Source organism: Colletotrichum chrysophilum (assembly GCF_026319265.1).
Source record: "Colletotrichum chrysophilum strain AFK26 chromosome Unknown scaffold_345, whole genome shotgun sequence".
NCBI lineage: Eukaryota > Fungi > Ascomycota > Sordariomycetes > Glomerellales > Glomerellaceae > Colletotrichum > Colletotrichum chrysophilum.
In genome coordinates this window covers 1-17,584 of record NW_026517632.1, presented here as the reverse complement: position 1 = coordinate 17,584, position 17,584 = coordinate 1, and the positions used below count along the sequence as shown (strand labels likewise).

At 50.2% G+C, this 17,584-nt stretch overlaps 3 protein-coding genes across 3 annotated transcripts; 1 reads left to right on the top strand and 2 right to left on the bottom strand.

Moving 5' to 3' along the window:
• Positions 1-11,695: 11,695 nt before the first annotated feature.
• Positions 11,696-12,864, bottom strand: COL26b_014361 (uncharacterized protein; the record flags this gene model as incomplete). Its single annotated transcript, XM_053186933.1, has 2 exons — positions 11,696-11,765; positions 11,786-12,864. The coding sequence occupies 2 exons, from the start codon at positions 12,862-12,864 to the stop codon at positions 11,696-11,698; spliced, it is 1,149 nt and encodes a 382-aa protein (XP_053029124.1).
• A 533-nt stretch (positions 12,865-13,397) lies between these two features.
• COL26b_014360 (uncharacterized protein) lies at positions 13,398-13,875 on the top strand (the record flags this gene model as incomplete). The annotated part of the gene is made up of 2 exons (XM_053186932.1): positions 13,398-13,783; positions 13,866-13,875. 2 exons carry the CDS (start codon positions 13,398-13,400, stop codon positions 13,873-13,875), a joined length of 396 nt encoding a protein of 131 aa, XP_053029123.1.
• Positions 13,876-14,979: 1,104 nt separating this feature from the next.
• On the bottom strand, positions 14,980-16,382 carry COL26b_014359 (uncharacterized protein; the record flags this gene model as incomplete). Its single annotated transcript, XM_053186931.1, has 6 exons — positions 14,980-15,403; positions 15,469-15,606; positions 15,665-15,702; positions 15,759-15,913; positions 16,066-16,159; positions 16,284-16,382. The coding sequence occupies 6 exons, from the start codon at positions 16,380-16,382 to the stop codon at positions 14,980-14,982; spliced, it is 948 nt and encodes a 315-aa protein (XP_053029122.1).
• Between the last annotated feature and the right edge of the window lie 1,202 nt (positions 16,383-17,584).

The following is a 17,584-nucleotide window of genomic DNA, read 5'->3' as shown; positions in this document are numbered from 1 at the left end:
ATATACAAGTCCTGAATAGTCCTCCTTGATGTTGGATAGCTAGGATAGCTCATATCCAACATATCCATGGATAGCTAGGATAACTCATATCCCACATATCCATTCTGTATTATGTCCGTACTATTCCCACGGTCACGTGACCTGTACTATAGTTCTTCCGTTCCTGAGTGAATCCCTGTTGTTCCCGTGATCCTGCAGGACAAATGTCCTGTCCTAGCCGCTCGACGCCCAAGTGGGTCGGTTAGCTGTTATCCTTGCATAACGGGTCGTAACACATACCAGGATGGTTTCCATCCGCCGCCTTCGCGCCATGAAGCACTTTAAGTGCGCTTCAAGTGTTATAAGAACCTGCGTTGTGCTGTCACTTTCTATAAGCCCCCCTCATTTTAAACATGTCCGGCCTGTATCAGTGCTAGTGTGAATATCTGAAATTTGTTGACGTTCCAAACTTCACGATCTGCAGTTATTATGTGCACTGCCAGACATAGCTCATCTCCTCACCCTTTCTACATCATGCATCATCCAAGTCGTCCGACTTCTCACCATGTCTCCATCATAAACATCTTCTTCCCTGGTTTCACCAGCGTTACAACAGCACTCCATCAGCTTCTCAACAGAAACCTAGACAGCTATACTGGCTTATTATGCATCTGCAGGCTGGTAGTGGTCTGTGGCAAGTTCCTCACTCGAACCATTAGAGGATTTGTGGACACTTACTTCAGTTGGTGGCCCTTTCTTTTCAATTCTTTAAGATAGTATTAACATCTGCAGCTTCGAAGACCGATGTCCACGATCCTGACGAGGCATACGACATGCTCAAATGTTAGATCTCTGCCCAGAACTTTGCTAAGAACGCGTGCTCGTCCCTTATTAGTGTTGACAGCAGGCGAGGACGAGCACTAGTCCATCCTAGTGGTGACACTGCGGCTAAAAAGCCTCTTCGGTTCACCCCTTAGAGAGAACGGCTTTCTTTCTAATATAAAGGACGTCTTCTCTTCCTGCAATGCATGCAAAACGAAGTAGGCTTGTTCCAGCGCAAAACGATGACCATTTCTTGCATCAGCCGTTCTTCCTAGATCCTACGAGATCTCATAGATGAGTGCCGCTCTGAATACTTGAGGCTTTCAGAGAACAAAACCTCAATCTTCGAGCACCATAACAGCAGCTGGAAAAGAACCATCACCAGAAACATCAGACCAATTAAGACCGTCGTCATAAATAAGGAGATAAAAGAGATGCTTCTCAAGGACATCAGCTCTTTCCTCAATCCTACAGCGCATTTGTGGTACGACACTTGCGGTCTGCCATATCGGAGGGGCTACCTGCTGTACGGCCGACCTGGGACCAGAAAATCCAGTCTCAGCATGTCTATCGCAGGCTGCTTCAGGCTGGAAATCTACGTCCTCAGCCTTGCTGGCATTAACGACGGGCGCCTGAGTGCTTTATTTGCTGAGCTTCCGCAACGCTGCATCGTCCTGCTTGAGGATGTCGACGCAGTTAGGATAACACTGTCTCGAGACACCGACACAGATGAGTCTGACTCTGGATCAGAAGTATCACGAAGCTCGTCAAAGCGACCCAGAACTCTCTCCCTGTCTGGACTCCTCAACCTTCTTAACAGCGTAGCCTCCTAGGAGGGATGTATCCTCATCATGACAATAAACCATATGGAGCATCTGGATAATGCCCTGATACGGCCTGGCTGCGTCGACGTGAAGATTGAGTTCCAGCTTGCTGATGCTGAGGTGGTTAAAAAGCTATTCTGTACTGTGTTCGAACAGTCAGAAGAGGAGTTGTCTGATGTGGAAGCTTGAGACAAAAGCAATGAAGAAGTTTGGCGGTTGGCAGTTGAGTTTGCGGCTGTGATACTGGAGCTGGAGTTTAGCCCTGCCGACATTCTCTCGTTCCTCCTTGCAAACAGGGGCTCTCTATCGAGCGCTTTGGCCGATGCGGCAGGATGGGTATTGAAGACCAGAAAGGGTGGAGTGCTGAGAAGGGGTGATTCTTAGGTTTATAGTGATTGAATTTGGGGCGCTATGTGTGCTGCATCTACACTCCTTTTTGTTTTGGTTAAATGTCACTCCTTATTATACACATAACCACTTAGAAATGCAACCTGGGTATATAAGTCAGGCTGTCGCTCTTTTGTCTGTCCTTCTCTGTCCATGTTCTACTCTTGTGAAAGACGGGCAACAACATCAGCATGACGTACACAGCGACAGAGCTTGAGGTTTTACTTGAATTGGAGGTGTTCTGTAGGTATTTTGGATTCAAGTGTGTGATTTCCAATTGCTGACGTTAGGCAGGGGAAGAGCGTCGCGAGGAAATGCTCACAAGCGTGTCGGAACAGACGATGCAGCGTCCGACGCACACCCATTATTCTCGCAAACCGAATTGGATCAGAACGCAGGCTTACCAGATCAGGACGCGTTTGAGGGCGGCGTGGAAGAGCATTCGAGGGTCAAGACCCCGTCAGTACTGTCGCTTACTGTGGTGCTGTATCTATTTACCAAATTGCATTTGCTGTCTTTGCCCCTTTCGGGAACGTTGCCTTCCCTAAACACCTGACCAACTACCTGCGGCTACCAGCTTCAGCCCGGCATGTGCTTGTTTCTTCGCACCTCCTGTTGGCAAGGCGTCAGGGTTCGTGTTGGGATACCTGCCAAGGAGAGGGTGTGCTGGAGAGCAGAACGGAGATGCCGCGAACCAGACATCATCGGGCAACGACCCATGCTGTCCAGCTCTGGGCAGCCCTGCGACGCACCTCTCTGGCCGAGGTCTCCTTTAGCCGCTCATGCGATGGTCCTTTTGCATATCGGTCGCATTGAATCTGACCCGTCAATGCAACCGTTGGTTGGGAGTTAGCTGTGTTGGTCGACACATGGTCGGCAAATCTGGCCATGCACGCTCCTTCGCATCGTTGCATGGGTGTGCATGATGTGTCGATACGCCTCGAGCCAAGACGGACGCGGCCCTTGTGGAGACGACCACGACATGGCATGCTCCAGTAACCTCTTGGGGAGCTACGCCGCAGGGCCTTCTGCGTCACAGCCTCATTTCATCAATTGCAGATTACGCCCATTTCCTTGCAGCAAAGTCGCAGCCTTCTTTGCAACAATTACGCCCGTTCTGTGTCTTTACTGCGCGAGACCCGCCAGGTTATCACCTCTCCGCGGCAACACCATTTCGTTTCATTAAGGCATCAACATAGATATTTCCTACCCGGTTCCTGTGGGGCGGTTCTCTTAAATGAGCCAAAATCGACTTTGCCTTGTCTTTCTGTCTAGTGTCATCAAGCAGGAGTCGACCACCGGCGTCACTTGCGTCGTCGCTGCGTCTCGCGGAAACTTGAGCGCTATTGTTCTACGCTTATTCCTGGCCACCGACAAAAAGAAGTTGGTTTTCAGGGCCAACTTAGCATCATCACTAATATTGCATGCGGCTGTCATTTGGCACGTATCCAACAGTCAAGCCTGCGACCACTTTCGGACCTTGAGTGGACGGTGCAGCAAGTTGCGATGCCCAGGATGTGATGCACAGCAACTTTGGACATGCCGACCATCTTTTGGCTTTAGTCCGGAAACACCCTCTCCTGGTTCATGCACGTATGGCGCGACTGCGAGTCTGTTGCGCCAGGCTGGCTTGGCGACCCCTGCTTCATTGGCAAAATGGTCTCCTCGCGTCTCGGCCCATCCTGTCACTGCATCGCAGGGACAGATGCAACGTGACCAACGTACATGAGTGGGCAGCAGATGCGGCCAGAGCTAGACTGGGTTGCAACCCCCTCTCGGCTAAGGCGGACACGACGCGTCATGTATAGAGTACTGTCCTCAGTCCCAGGCAGCAGTGTTGCGGATTTCTGCCTGTCAGTTCCACACTATATAGGGCAATTCTGTCCCTCATCGTCTGCAGCATTGTCGCACACCTTGACGTAATAATAACGACGCTCGTAGTATGACCTCGCTCCCATTTTCACCTCGCTGTTCTTTTCCATCCATCTTCCAACATCCTCATATCGGTCCCTCTTGGTTGACAGTCACCACTAATATCGCTAAGTGTCACGCCCTAATGGCAGTAGACACTAAGACGAAACGCAAGGAGCTTCTTGCTCAATTGAGAGAGCTGCCTCCCTAGAACAGAGCAGAAGATGTTAGCGCCCTCCTGGAATCTAGGCGCTGTGGAGAGAAGAGATGACTAAGCTGAATCTGTAGCGACCTCCTTCCATATTGTTATGCAAAAGAGCGAGAAGTCAACTTAGGGGACGGCGTCATCTCCATATCAGTATTTGCCAATCTTGCACATTATCTCTCGAAACAAGACGTGTTAGCCCTCGTCCAGGATGCGTCTCTCTTTGAGAAGGCCAAGGAGTTGTTGAAAGACGAGAAGCTTCCGTCGTCGTGGTCGGATTGTCTCCAGGAATAGAGCACATCAAGCCCCAAACTGGGGTTGGAGTTCTACTGTGGTGCGTTTGAATAACACATGAGGCATCCAGCACTGACGAGGCTTATAGAGATACGAGGTATCAAGGCAAATTCTTGAAAGCGAGGAAACGACACTCCAGGCCCCGAACCAAAGCGGCAGCGTGTCATCATCCCAGAGACGCGCGATGATGGCGCTCAGGATGGCCTGTCACCCGCTGTTGGGGATGCCAATGAACAGCCGGAATCCAGGCCCCGTGTTTCTGGTGCCATCTCAACAAACATTACAACACTGCTGTCACTTAGGCCAGACACGCAGCAGGACCTTGGCGTCCGGACGGCAGACGACACTATCCCAGTACATCAAAGTTATGAGACCTCGAAGAACTACTTAGCTCTGACGCTAGAGGTGCAAAAGAAGATCATGACGATGACCTTGTCTTGCTGCTATGTGGTCGTCTACCCTGTTGAGGTTTTTTCTGAGTTGATTCGACAGGCAGGACAAGATATACGTTTCTATTGCTAAGATGCTGGGGCGCATAGCTACCGCTCATCTGGTCTTAGACCTAGTACTAGCTAATTCTATATCCAGGCCTCCTAAGAGGTCCTGAAAGAAGTAGGATAGCTGCATGAAGGTAAGACTGTTTTAATTGACTGTCTGTTTAAATAGCGCTAATGTTATAGATCTAGATGGTTTTGTAGTGCTGTTGTCTCTGGCGACATATCTGTTCGCAGCTAGAGGGAGCAGTTATGCAACTTTAATATTCTAGCCTACTAGGGGTAATATCACCTATATTAGAAAGGGTTGCGATGTTGTGTGGGAGTTGGCTTCAGCCTGGATACCTTTGTTGAACCACTTACGGTCTAAACCAGCCAGCATACCTAAACTATCTTTGTTGCATACCATGCTTTTGTTGTACCTGGATGGCAAGGAGACACGACTCTCTAAGCCTTTTACTCCTCTTTTAGCGCTTTCTTCCTCCTGATGTACTCCACCTGAGCATTGTTCACGAATAGACCACCCTTTGGAACGGGATACAACTGAATACCAGATGCTTCTGCTTCAGCATACTGCCCGGTGATGACCCCGTCTGAATTCTCGTCTGCGAACAGCACTATGCCTTCGTCTTGTATTTCTTGTCCCTTCGCATCGGTCGTTACGTATATAAGCACAGCGACAGCATTGTCAGACGTATCGTGGAACTCGAGCTCGCTGGCGTCTACTTCGTCCTTGATCTAGCACTCAGGTCAGCCCAGTTATCATGACAATAACGTGGTTCTTACCAAACTAGCAGCCCTCTGCAAAATCTGCGTTCTTTCCCCAGCCACCACCTTCTCTGTCACATCTTCTCCGACCTGTATCTTCTGCGGAAATAATGACAGAGCAGTTGTTATTGGATGTAAGAAGGCGAGTGTATGCCGTCTGGCCGCGCTGTCGTTAGGAGCGACTTCGAGCCGCTCGGGCTGCGGTCGTACGTCGTCGGGTAGGTTATGGCGGGGCTGAGAGGGGCAAGGCTAGTCGGTCGTTTTAATGGGAAGACTCGGCGGCACTGGAAAGATGGCTAAGTATGAAATAACCGTTGTCAAATTTGTGAAGTTTTGTAGCGTTTGCGTGGCTTCACAGGCTCGCGCGACATCTTAGGTCGATAATATGAGTCTTCCTTCGAAGGTGAGGCGGAGAGCAACTGGATCGCAGACTGCCAACGAAGCAAACACCGAAATCACTCGCGTCGGTTAAACCTTGATCCGTGACAGGGGCCAGCTGCAAGCGCAGGAATCATGCATTTGCAGACGCGCATATGTTGCGTAGTCAGTTGCGGGGTCCCGGCGTGGCATTTTGCGGCCAGGCAACCATGGAGATTGGGCTTTTGGCGCACAGATATTGACCGTGTTCCGCCCACCGTCCTTCAGCTACACATATACCTCACGCATCACTGCGACTATGCGACGTGTACCTCTGCAAACCTGTTGCATCTGAGACTGCGTCTTTTTGGCAAGGGTCTTAACTCAGAGGACCTTCTGCAAGGTCCCCCTACCGTTAATGACCCTTGGTCCAACGCTGGAAGATGCATGATATTTGTCGGTGCTGTCTAGGATACCTGCATGGGGGAAAAACCGGTGAAGCTGGGCCTAGATCACCATTATGATGCCTATATAAGTCCAGAAGATCCCATCTACCTGCTTATTTCCGACATGATATCACAAGCCCTTCTGGCTTGCTGTAGTCTCGCATGCCATCTTTAGATTTCCCTGTCAACATTACTCGCACCTCCCCCGAACAATGGAATCCCCCAGGATTCTCCTCTACAGAGCTGCCCGAGTAGCAATCAAACGGCCTGACGAAAGCCTCTTGACCACGGAAGGCGAAGAACACCAAATTCTGTACATTACACAGGATGGCTCGATCGGCGGAACAGGTGGCGTTGCTGCTCTCTTGATGCGACCAGAAATGTCAACTGAGCGCAGTGAAATAATACACTGCTCTATTTATCCCACCTGCAATTATGCATGGACATTCAGGACTAGTTTTAGCAAATTGTGAGTGTGCCCTCCTGAGCCGGATGACAAGTCTGACCTGAAGCAGTCAGGTGGTATTCACATGTCCATGGCAGCTATTCGCTCAGCTGCTTTGGCCTGCATCCAGTGATATACCTCAATATACAGTAACAGCCAGCTTTTCTAGTCCTCCTGGTGAGGTGGACGTGAGGATAGGCCCATCCGGCTGGGTACTCAGCAGGGCGACTCAGACTCTTATCGCTAACCAGGGTTCACCTATCATTTGCTCTTTCGAGATCGATAATATCAGAGATCACAATCTGATTATCATTTTCCAACCCGAGAACAGGATGCTAGCTCCTGTGCTGTCCCAGGCATCCCCAAGATCAGTCGCCGAATGCGATACGCTGGTGGCACAGCCAATTCCGTACTACATCAGCGAAACCTTTAGCCCTAGCAGCAGACTACCAGACGAAACCACGATGGCAGAGCTCAACTCATCCGGCAGTCATGTGGAGTCGGCAGTTGACGACAGAATCAACACTGCCTATTCAGGCTAAGCGGGAACTTGTATAGACATCTATACCTCACTTCGAAGCAACGCTATCTCTGGATTTCTCTCACAACTCGACCGACCAGGTGACCGTTCTCGCCCATACTGCTCTCCATACGCAGACAACTCCAGCTCAGCTTCGGACTCAACGCTCAACATAAGCCCCGATCTACGAAACGCGCAGTATATCACCACGACTAGCCTCGAAACCCAGGAGAATATCATTGATGATCAATGCATTGTCGTCAAACCTCTGTGATCCGATGAGCCACGCGAATGGCTTGCTGTGAAGAGCTCTAATCAGCTAGCCACGGACCAGGGTATGTTTTTAGAAGTCGTATAGGCTAAAGAAATCTGTTTAAGTTACTGCGGTGTGGAAAGTGAGAGGTGATCTGGGGTTACTACACAGAATAATCTAATTATATATTACGTCCAAAGTATCGCATTTTCTGCCTGGGGCTGAACTCTACATAATGATGTGTCTTCAGTTGATCAAAATCGCCCTCCGTCTTTTCTGGTGAAGCCAATTCCAATCCATCTCCTCGTGCTGAAACTTGAAGTAACCCAGTCTCCTTGACGTGTTGCTACCGTCACAAGTGAGGACGATCCCATAAGATTGGCCGGTAGGTTTTACACTCGATCGGATTTCCAAACACCTCATCTTTTGCGGCCTTGGTGGTAATGGCTCATCCCAGACCACTTTTATTGGCCATGGAGAATACTGTTCCCATTGATGGTATTTAGTATCTGCATGGTGTATTCCAGAGGGTGACCGACTTCTGCTTCTGGCAGCTGGCCCTGAGGCCGCACGCCATGCTCTGTCTGCCTCGTCACGAGACGTGGCTGGGACCATTTTTCGTCCATCCCAGAAAGTGTCCAAAACATATCCCTTTACAGTTAATTGCCTCCCTCTAACACAGCTGACAACTTCCAAGGTATAATCATCCCAGTTGATATGGTTTAGATCAAGCCAGGTAATTGGTGATCGTATCTTAGCCCACGACCATGACGGCGTTAGTGTCGTGTCTGAAGGACTGCTAGTTGTACCGTTATTCTCATAATGGCAATCGCGGCACCATAGAAGTTGTCTCGGCATATCTCTCATCCATAACCCGGCTTTGTACTCCGACAGATCCCAGCCTATAGTCTTCGCCATGATTGGGGGGGCAATGCAATCAAAGGGGAGCAACTTATCAGCTAATCTCCCAGTTTGACGCGCAGAGTAATCAATAACTAGCTTGAACCAGTTTGCCAGATGCATTTCAGGGTCATCAACTCCAGTGTTTCGGAGCATGAACCTCGAACCATCAAAGGGGGAAGTGCTGAAGCAGATCTCATCTGAGCTTGATAGCTCATCAACGTCGCTATCTGCAAGCTTCGTCTTCTGGCATTTCCATGGAACTCGTTCGGACTCGAAGCGCAAAATGCATAACGCGTTCTTAGCTTCGGGGAACGTCCACGCCCTTTCATCCATCGGCTCTGGCTTCTTGTCAAATGCTCGTTCTAAAAGGCTAAGACGGTGATCTGTTGTCGTGTCTCCATCCTTCAGAGCAATAGGGAGCTCATACTCGCGATACGACAGATCTCGGGGTGCCAAGAACCCGGCATTACTGTGTGACGCAGAGGCGGCCCCTATAACAATGGTCCCACGGGCGTAGAACTCGTGCGCGATGCGCACCTCGTTCTGAATAATCTGGTCATCTTGGTCCTGAAGGATACAGAGTACATCTACCCAAAGATGTCGTAAACCGAGAGCTAGAGTAACCTCTATGGCATCTCGAATTGTCTTGGGGAGATTCTCAAGAGGGAATCCAGCCAGGTGATCCTGTATATTTTTCGAGGTTGTTTTGTAATGCGGCTTTTTACCCCAACGGTAACTCAAGATAGTAAAGTCCGTCATCTTTCCCAGCTCTACTAAGCGAACTTGCCCATCACCATAGGAACCCAGATCGAGCAGGTACCTCGGCTGCCTGAGAGATTGCGCCTGCTGCCTGTATTTGTTACATCGAGCATGATTCTTTCGACAGTTTTGTAGACAGTTCCGTATCCAGTGTACGTTGTCTTCGGAAAATGGATGTTGGTTCGGCGGTCGAGTTCGGACGAGATCCTTCATGCCGTCTTGTTCTATTATATCAGCGGACTGTTTCTGCGAGGGATAGCAACACACCCACCTATCTTTGTGAACACGAGTAGGCTGTCTTCAGTAACGGGGTTCCAAGATCCACCAGGCCATTGCCAATCGCAATAAGCCACACAACACCCATTATTAAGGGAAGTCGTAATATACAGCGAGACTTCTATCCAGTCAACTGGATCCCACGGCAGACAGTCGTCATCAGGGTACATCCACAACATATATGACCAAAGGCGTTCCAAGCGCTCCAAGAGGAAATCGCATCCGTTGATGGCGGACTCGACCACTTCAAAGAACGGCAAGGTGATCAACGTGTCATACTCCACATTAACTTCTAGCTCAAGTCGAGGGCACATGTTACAAGAATGAACCTGACGCTGAGAATAATCCATTATATAGTGGTAGAGTTGAGGTTCGGTAAAAATTTTCAACGATGTGAATGGTTGAGATTGCTAACTGAGGTATGAGTGCTGGCTAGAGTAGTTGAGTGGATGAAAAGAAGGAAAATTAAGCAGAGCACTGCGACGCGACGCAACATGACGCGACTTTTAGGCAACAGGCTGTTGGGCTGAGTAATACCGGAAGAAAGAATCTCCGTATCAGCAGAACAAAGGGCTTAAAGAGAGGTATCCCAAAAGCCAAGCTGAGATGCTACGGTGCAAAACTGATCCTCAGCGCATCATCTAGCCACCTGCCGCTTTCGTTGATAAATTGTTTCAAACTCCTAATTCCGTTAGCCTTTAAACTATCAACATATGGATAACATTACCTTTACGGAATCAAAGAATCTCGCAATAGCTTCATCGCCTCCGAGCTCTTCTACTCTACCACATTTAACCCGCGTTGTGACAAGCCTTGCTACCGCCTGAACGTACGTAGGTACACTACGATTCATGTCTTCGTTGGTGACCTTTGGGTTTCGTACTTCTTCGATGACGACTTGCAGCCATCGTTCAACAGACGACCACTGGAGGATGTGACCTCCAAGGGCTAAAGTTTGCTCACCACGTACCCGGAAAACAAGGTGAATTGTGCCCGGATTGAAGAAAACCGTCTGACCAGGCCTGAGAATGACATATCGCCACCGGCCCCTGGTATAGCCTTGCGGGTCAACCATCCAATCATTCCATTCTTGACGCGTTGGGCGTGACATCCAACCAAAGCCGAAGTGTCCTTCTTGGGCGGTGATCCACGTCCCGAGCCCGTGGCTGTCAATATGTGGCGCTGTGTTGTGGCCACCTTCTGATAAAAGCGCCCATTCAAGAACGTCTCTCCACAGGGAGAAGTTGACAGTTTTCCCCAGTCAAGAAGGCAGGCAAAATGGAGGGAGGGAGTGGACTGCGCAGGTCAAGAATGTTCCAGGGGTCATCGGTTTCTAACTTGTTTAGAAACCGGTTTCTGACCTGACTGAGTTTCTGGCTTTCGAATGACCTGAGCGAGGAGCTGCGAGAGGGGACCTGCACCGAGACAGATCGGTCAAGATCTTCCATACAGCGGAAGAGCTCCTCAATTGGACGGTCTCGACCATTCCATCGAAACTACTGCTGGCTTTCTGTAAAAATTGGTACATCAGGGGATCCTGACTCAACCCGGCTTGTCGCCTCGCCTGCGGTACAAAAGACTGCCTCAACTTCGCCACAACTCTCGTCTGTTTGAGGTTGCTGGGCGTTTCGGAGAATGTTGTAGACCAGTTTGTCGGCTTCTTCACCGTGTGTGTTGAGGAATGACCTGCTTCGTGCCAGCTTCTGCTGTAAATCAGCGAGCACTTGCTTGTAGTAGGCGTCGTCAGCCACCTGTTCATGTAATTGCCGGTGCTCCGTGTCTCTTGACCCGGTCCAGTGTGTGTGTGAGGCACCAAGTCGCGGTCTCTTAAGGAGATAAATAGGCTGGTTGATGTCGGGGAGGGAGGCGGTGCGCCGGCGAGGGTGTGAGATTTTTATGGAATCAGAGGGATTGGCCGGTGGCGTTACGTTTAAGTTGTATTGATCGGGGGCTATTGCGGACTTGGCGAAGAGCTGAAGATGTCGGTGACAAAGTCGATCGAGGTTGGACGAGTATATCCTCGCCAGGTCCGCGGAGAAGGCCAAGGGGTTGTCAAGAGCTGCAAGGAACATTGATGGCACTTCTGGCGGACAGCAGCGTTGTGGTATCCTTGGGGTAGTAACTGATCTGGCGGTAGCGTACCTATTCTTCGACATTGGTTTTCCACTAGACGTTTCTCGATAGGATGACTGTGTCCGTGGCCGGAGCGCTCTCTCGGTTTGTGATGGATCCTCCTGTGTTGCTGCTGCTGCTGCTGCCTCCGGGTTACTGGTATTTGCTGCGGCATCGGCTGATTGGTCGGCAAGGAACTCGTCAACAAACTCGCTCACAATGTCGCGCTTTGTGGTAGCTTCCGGCACGTCTGAAGAATGTGTATCGTCTTTGGCTGATGCAACGGCGTACTCCTTCCCAACCATGAGTCCAAATTTGTCGAAGCCAAACCCCTGGGGCAGGTCTGTAATTGCCAGTTTTTGGAATAGAAGGGAATACTGGCCATGGCCGTTCTGTTTCATATAGGCCTGTTTGTATGACCATGCCTTGAGAGTGTACAAATCTCCCTGCTCGATTGGACTTGCTACCGGTTTAACGAGGCGAGCCCCAACACGTTGGTGTCGTCCAAGCATCACCCGGTTCAACTTTATCACAGCCTCGGTCCATTCGGGAACAGCTCGGGCTGCCGTGCACAGCACCTTGCAGTACTTCTCTCCTCTAGAAGCCCAATGGTAGTGCTGGACCTTGTCTCGTCCCCAGCAACGGCTCACCTCCATTAAGGCCGACAGGCACTTGTGCCTGATCTCCATTCCTTCGGTCGCGACGCCCACAAAACGCTCCCATACTAAGATATCGTCCTCTCGGAGCTTTGACGGTCGGCTGCGCACTCTGTTTTCCCTCCAAGTATGATACTCAGCGCACTCGGCAAACATAACCTGGTCGAATGCAGCGATCAGGAACTGCAGGCTTGAGTGCTGACCGAGTAAATCGTCTCGTGTCTGGAGGCATAGCTTATATTTTGCCGTGTCGTTCTGACAAAGGCGGATCTCGTGGAGAAAGCGGTCGATTTGCTCGGCTTGGTCGGCGTTGAGCACCAAGTCATTATCGCTGATGGTGGTCGTTTTAAGAGGGGGTTCAAGCGGCTGTTCGGCGCCAGTCGGTCGTTGATATGATTCGGGTAGGTCATGTCGTGTGCCTGCGGAAGGATCGTCCTCAGTAATAATAGCCATTACGGAGGCTTTCGTGAGACTCCTCGACGGTCGGCTACGGCAGGAGTAGAAGCAAGGCTCCTCCATCTGCCAGCCTTGGGCCAATGACCCACAATGCCAGGTCAAAATGTGACTTCACATTGTGGGTCTTTTGCCCTACCTGGCTTGGCCAATCATGTAGATGCCTTGGTCCCTCGCTGACATGCAAAAAATCCCCGACGCGTCTTGACGCGCCTTGGTTTCTGAGGCATCCAACCCTTTTACCTTTTTACAGCTTGAATCCTCGAATTTACCTACCACTCTGATCATCTATTCACGCGAGAATTTCAGACTGCCAAACCACTTTCCTCCTTTCAACAAGATGATTCGGTTTAGAAGCCGTGATCATTTACCCGGAGCCTCGGCTCTAAGCAAGGCTTACAAGCAGCGCGAGACGTCTCTACAGTCACAGGAAACAAATCGACGCCGTCTTCATAGTCCCGCGGTTGTCACGGTCCGTTGTTATACTTTTCGCCTTTCCAACCATTAGGCTAATTTAAGATATGGTCACGACGATGCAAGAAATCCAGACGACTACCATCCAGCTGGACAAGTCACTAGACTTTGTCCGTAACCTAGAATGTCTTCGCCCCGCCGATGTTGGATACCGCGATGAGTTTGAGAGGGTACGGATAAATGTTTTCAACGAGGAGTGCGCCGGAGGTTCCTACACATGGAGCCCTGCCCACTACGAGAGTGGAGAAGCTGGGGCCTGCCATGTCAGGACGCGCGACGGGAAGAAGATGGAACCTTCACAAGTCCGGGACTCCGTTTTGAGACGGGCCAAAGCCTATATGCGTCACGTCAACGTCAAGTACCTGTGGATCGATAAAGAGTGCATCGTGCAGGACAGCAGCGAGGAAAAGGAAAAGGCATTTCATGCGATGGACTTGGTGTACCGGTTCGTTAGCCATCCTTTTGGCCTGCTTGCTAGACCCATCGAAACTCGAGCTGATCTGCATCTCCTCGCACGAGTGTTAAAGGGGGAAATGACATACAAGAGTAGGCATAACGGCATGTATTATTTAAAGAAAGGAGTTACTATGGCATCTGCATGGGAAGCCATCCAACTTCTGGAGGCGATCACTTCCGATAGTTGGTGGACTAGGGCTTGGATATATCAGGAAAACTATTGTGCAGGGACAAGGATGCGGCTGCTTATACCTCATAGTGAAGGGTTGGAAAACCTAAAAGCCGAGTATGGCGAATTATTTGATAACTTGAAAGAGGAGTTGATTATTAAATCAACCCAGTTTTCCGAGGCAGCAACAATACTCTGTTTAGCCTTTATTGCATGTTCATCTCTAAAGGACTCGGAAAAACAGGTTGCGCGTCAGGTATTATCAGTAGCAGGGAGATACTCGATACTCCTGCCAAAGCAATGTTCTATGTCACCGACCGTCATCACGGATGTCGGCAACAGACGCGTAAAGGAACCTATGAATCGTCTGGCTATAGTCGCCAACTGCTGTTCATACCAGCGCTTTATCGAGCAAGCGACGAAATGAGTGCTAGTTGTTGACTCAAGGGATGCAAGTAGTTGACAGGTTCTGAACGAGTGTGCTTGTAAGAGAGAAAATGGCTTATCGAGTAGTACTTGTAAGTTGCGTGATTTTACCTCTTGCCTAGTTGTTTGCCGATAGTGGTGGTCTATTGTTTCTAGAATGCGAGATGCCTAGACACTGTTTATCAGGTTGTCTCAACATGGTTCCCGACGGTTGAGACAACGAAACCGGAACCGAGTAATGTATTGCTGCCCAAGTGATGCATCTAACGAGATGAACTAGGCTGGCTATCTACGGCATGAAGTAGGGGATTTGAATTGGAGTTCGAATATGTAATATGCCCTGGACAGCTCCAAAGATGCCACACCTGATTCTCGCGTCTACTCAGTCACAGCGAAAAATGCCCAGGTCCCTGCTTTACTTTTGTAAGCACTGCACCTACGGTGCTGGCCCTGGATTAGCTAAGCTGCGGCGGTCCGTGGGCGTGACGACTTTGCCTCGGGCTTCTTCCCGTAGATCGACCATCTACGTCACGTTAGTTAAGTCATGAGGAAGCTAGCGCGAGTGTGAACTCCACGCGGAGTCGGCCCACTTACACAGATATGTACGAGTGAATGCTTCTGTTGTTGATCTCCTTGCGGAGGCCGACCAGGAACACAAGCACCTCTTCGCGCGTCCACTCAAGCCTCCTCGCGAGCGGAGCCATGAAGACGGCTTCTAAGCCGTCGTTCAGGTTTTGGTTGGCCCAATAGGCTATTTCCTTGTGCCGTGTCTCCTTCGGCCAAGGGTTCTGGGGCCACTTAAATTGGGTCATGGTAACGTCGACAAAGCCTGCTTCGATCATGACTGATTTGAGAGTCTTGACGTCGACAAAGGGGCGACCCATGTCCTCAAGTGCCCCCATCAGAACTGGAAGGGCCTTCGCTGTATACGAATCTGGGCCTAGGGTTCCGTCATCGGAAAGAGGCATGGCGTCCCACTCGTTGAGCTCAAGATATCCGCCGGGGTTGAGATTACTACCGAGGGTTGTAAGAAAAGGAATTACAGCCACAGAATAGGGATGAATCAATTATGGGCTTACTCGTAGCATCTCTTGATATATTCGCCCCAGTCGGCGACACAAGCATTCATCATTCGGCTGTGAATGTAGTCAAAAGGTCTCGAGTAGGTCCAAGGCTCCTCGAGATCGTCGATTTCGAACTTCACGTTTGGAGGGGTGCTGTTCGTACATCATCAGCATCTTTGTCTGCCGGGTCGAGGGAAGGGAGAGGCGGTACAATTCAGGTTGAATAGCGGAGAGGTCGATACCAAGAACCTGCAACCGGCGAGTAAGTTATCTGATATCAAGATTGATGCGAGGCCTTTGCCAACCTCAGCTTCCGGATGCTCCTCGCCAAAGTCGATGGCCCAGATGCCGGTTCCAGTGCCCACATCGAGGACCCTCCCCACTTTCCTGCCCGGCTCGTGGATTGGGGCTGTTCCAAGCTTGTCGTCGTAGGTGAGTAAGAACAGGTGGTGTTGCATGTCTATGTGGTGATTAATATTTCTTCACTACTACGACATCCAATGAGGCAAACTTACCAAGCCTGTCGGTCTCTCTTTCGTCATTTGGGATGGTGTACTCTGCACGGATTCCTTCAGCGACGCGTCCCAAGGGATTGAGTAATTGAAGGCTTACTTCCGTCCTTGTACCTGTGGTAGGTTCTGCCGTTCTCGATTCTGTAGTCGAGGATGGAGCTAGAGACGCTTGTGCTGGATGAAGCAATGCTTTGCTGCGGTTGTTGGTTCAGTCCCGCTAAAGAACAGCCAGGAAAGCAATTACTTACAACTCCGACTTCCGATCTGTCGTCCTGCTTGTGGACTTGAGCAACTATTCTAGAAAGAAATGAAGCGAACGCCAACCTCATCATCAACCTCGAGCGTGACAACGTGGTCGGGCACGTTGGCAGCCTGGGTGTTCGCTGCTGCTGCTGCTGCTGCTGGTGCGTCGGACATCTTGAGTGGGTCGGTCTGGGCGGCTGAGAAGTTGGGGTTGGCTTTCTTGGCTGCCAGTGAAACGTAAACGCTTTTCCAGCAAGCCAGCTGTCTGTGTTGGATGATTGACTGCAGACTATGGGGTTTTTATGTTCGAGCAGCCAAGCAACCCCTCTTCTCTTCAACCCACGTCGCATGCATGCCTGCAGGAAGCGGACTGTTCATCCACATTGTCCCAGAAAGGACAATGTTCCTTTCTGCGTGTGACGAGCATCCTCGTACTGCAGCGAATGGGGTCTGGGAATGGCAGGGTAATCGTACGACGGCGGCATGTGTGGTTCGCTGTGAGTGGTTTCCATGTCGTCGGGTTCGTGGCAGGGAGACAACAACGACGAGTTGCTGCCCCGGAACAGTCGCCGCTGATTTCTGGCCCAATCGCTAAGACCCGCAGACAACGCGGAACTGCAGGCTACAGGTCCGTTGCATGATGTGGACCCCGGCCGGGCAGTGACTAGGCTCGGATTCTGCAAAACACCCACTATAAGCGGGCCGGAAAAGGAAAACAGGCCCGGAAGCGAGTCCGGATCCGCGAGATCATTGGAAGAAAAGATTGCGGTTATTCTATTGCGACAGATCTATCTGAATGCGCGATTCTATCGCCGTAGTAAAAACCATGGTCGAGTAGACCAAGACCAGCAATCCATCCTATCCATCCTCTCTAGCCACATTGGTAAACAGGCGTCTCGGTTGCCCAATAGGCGTACAAGTTCTTGTTCCCCTTTCGGTCAACCTTGACCTAGGTATTATTCGCAGGCGATTCTAGTAAAATCGGCCATACAAATGGCGGAAGGTGGTCCGGGCGTTGGAGCAGAATCGGTTGGACTCGGGACGGAGCTGTGATTGGGTAGTGTTTAACCCCAAGTGGAGACTCAGGCTTAGGGTTACATTAGGCCAATCTGTAGAAAAGGGGTAATTCAGTAGTAAAAGATGAGAAGAAAGATAATGTCATAAGAGTGTGTATGAGGCAGTCAACATTGAGGATAATTGAATGAGTGTATATATTGATCAATCCATCATGATGATGATGATGATGATAGAAAAAGTCGGTGTGTTCTCGCTGGAATCCGACATCGGAATATTCGGAGATATAGGTGTTATATGCATACTTTGGATATGCAATCCTTGTGCCTGACATATCCATATTCGGATAGCCTTATCTGACA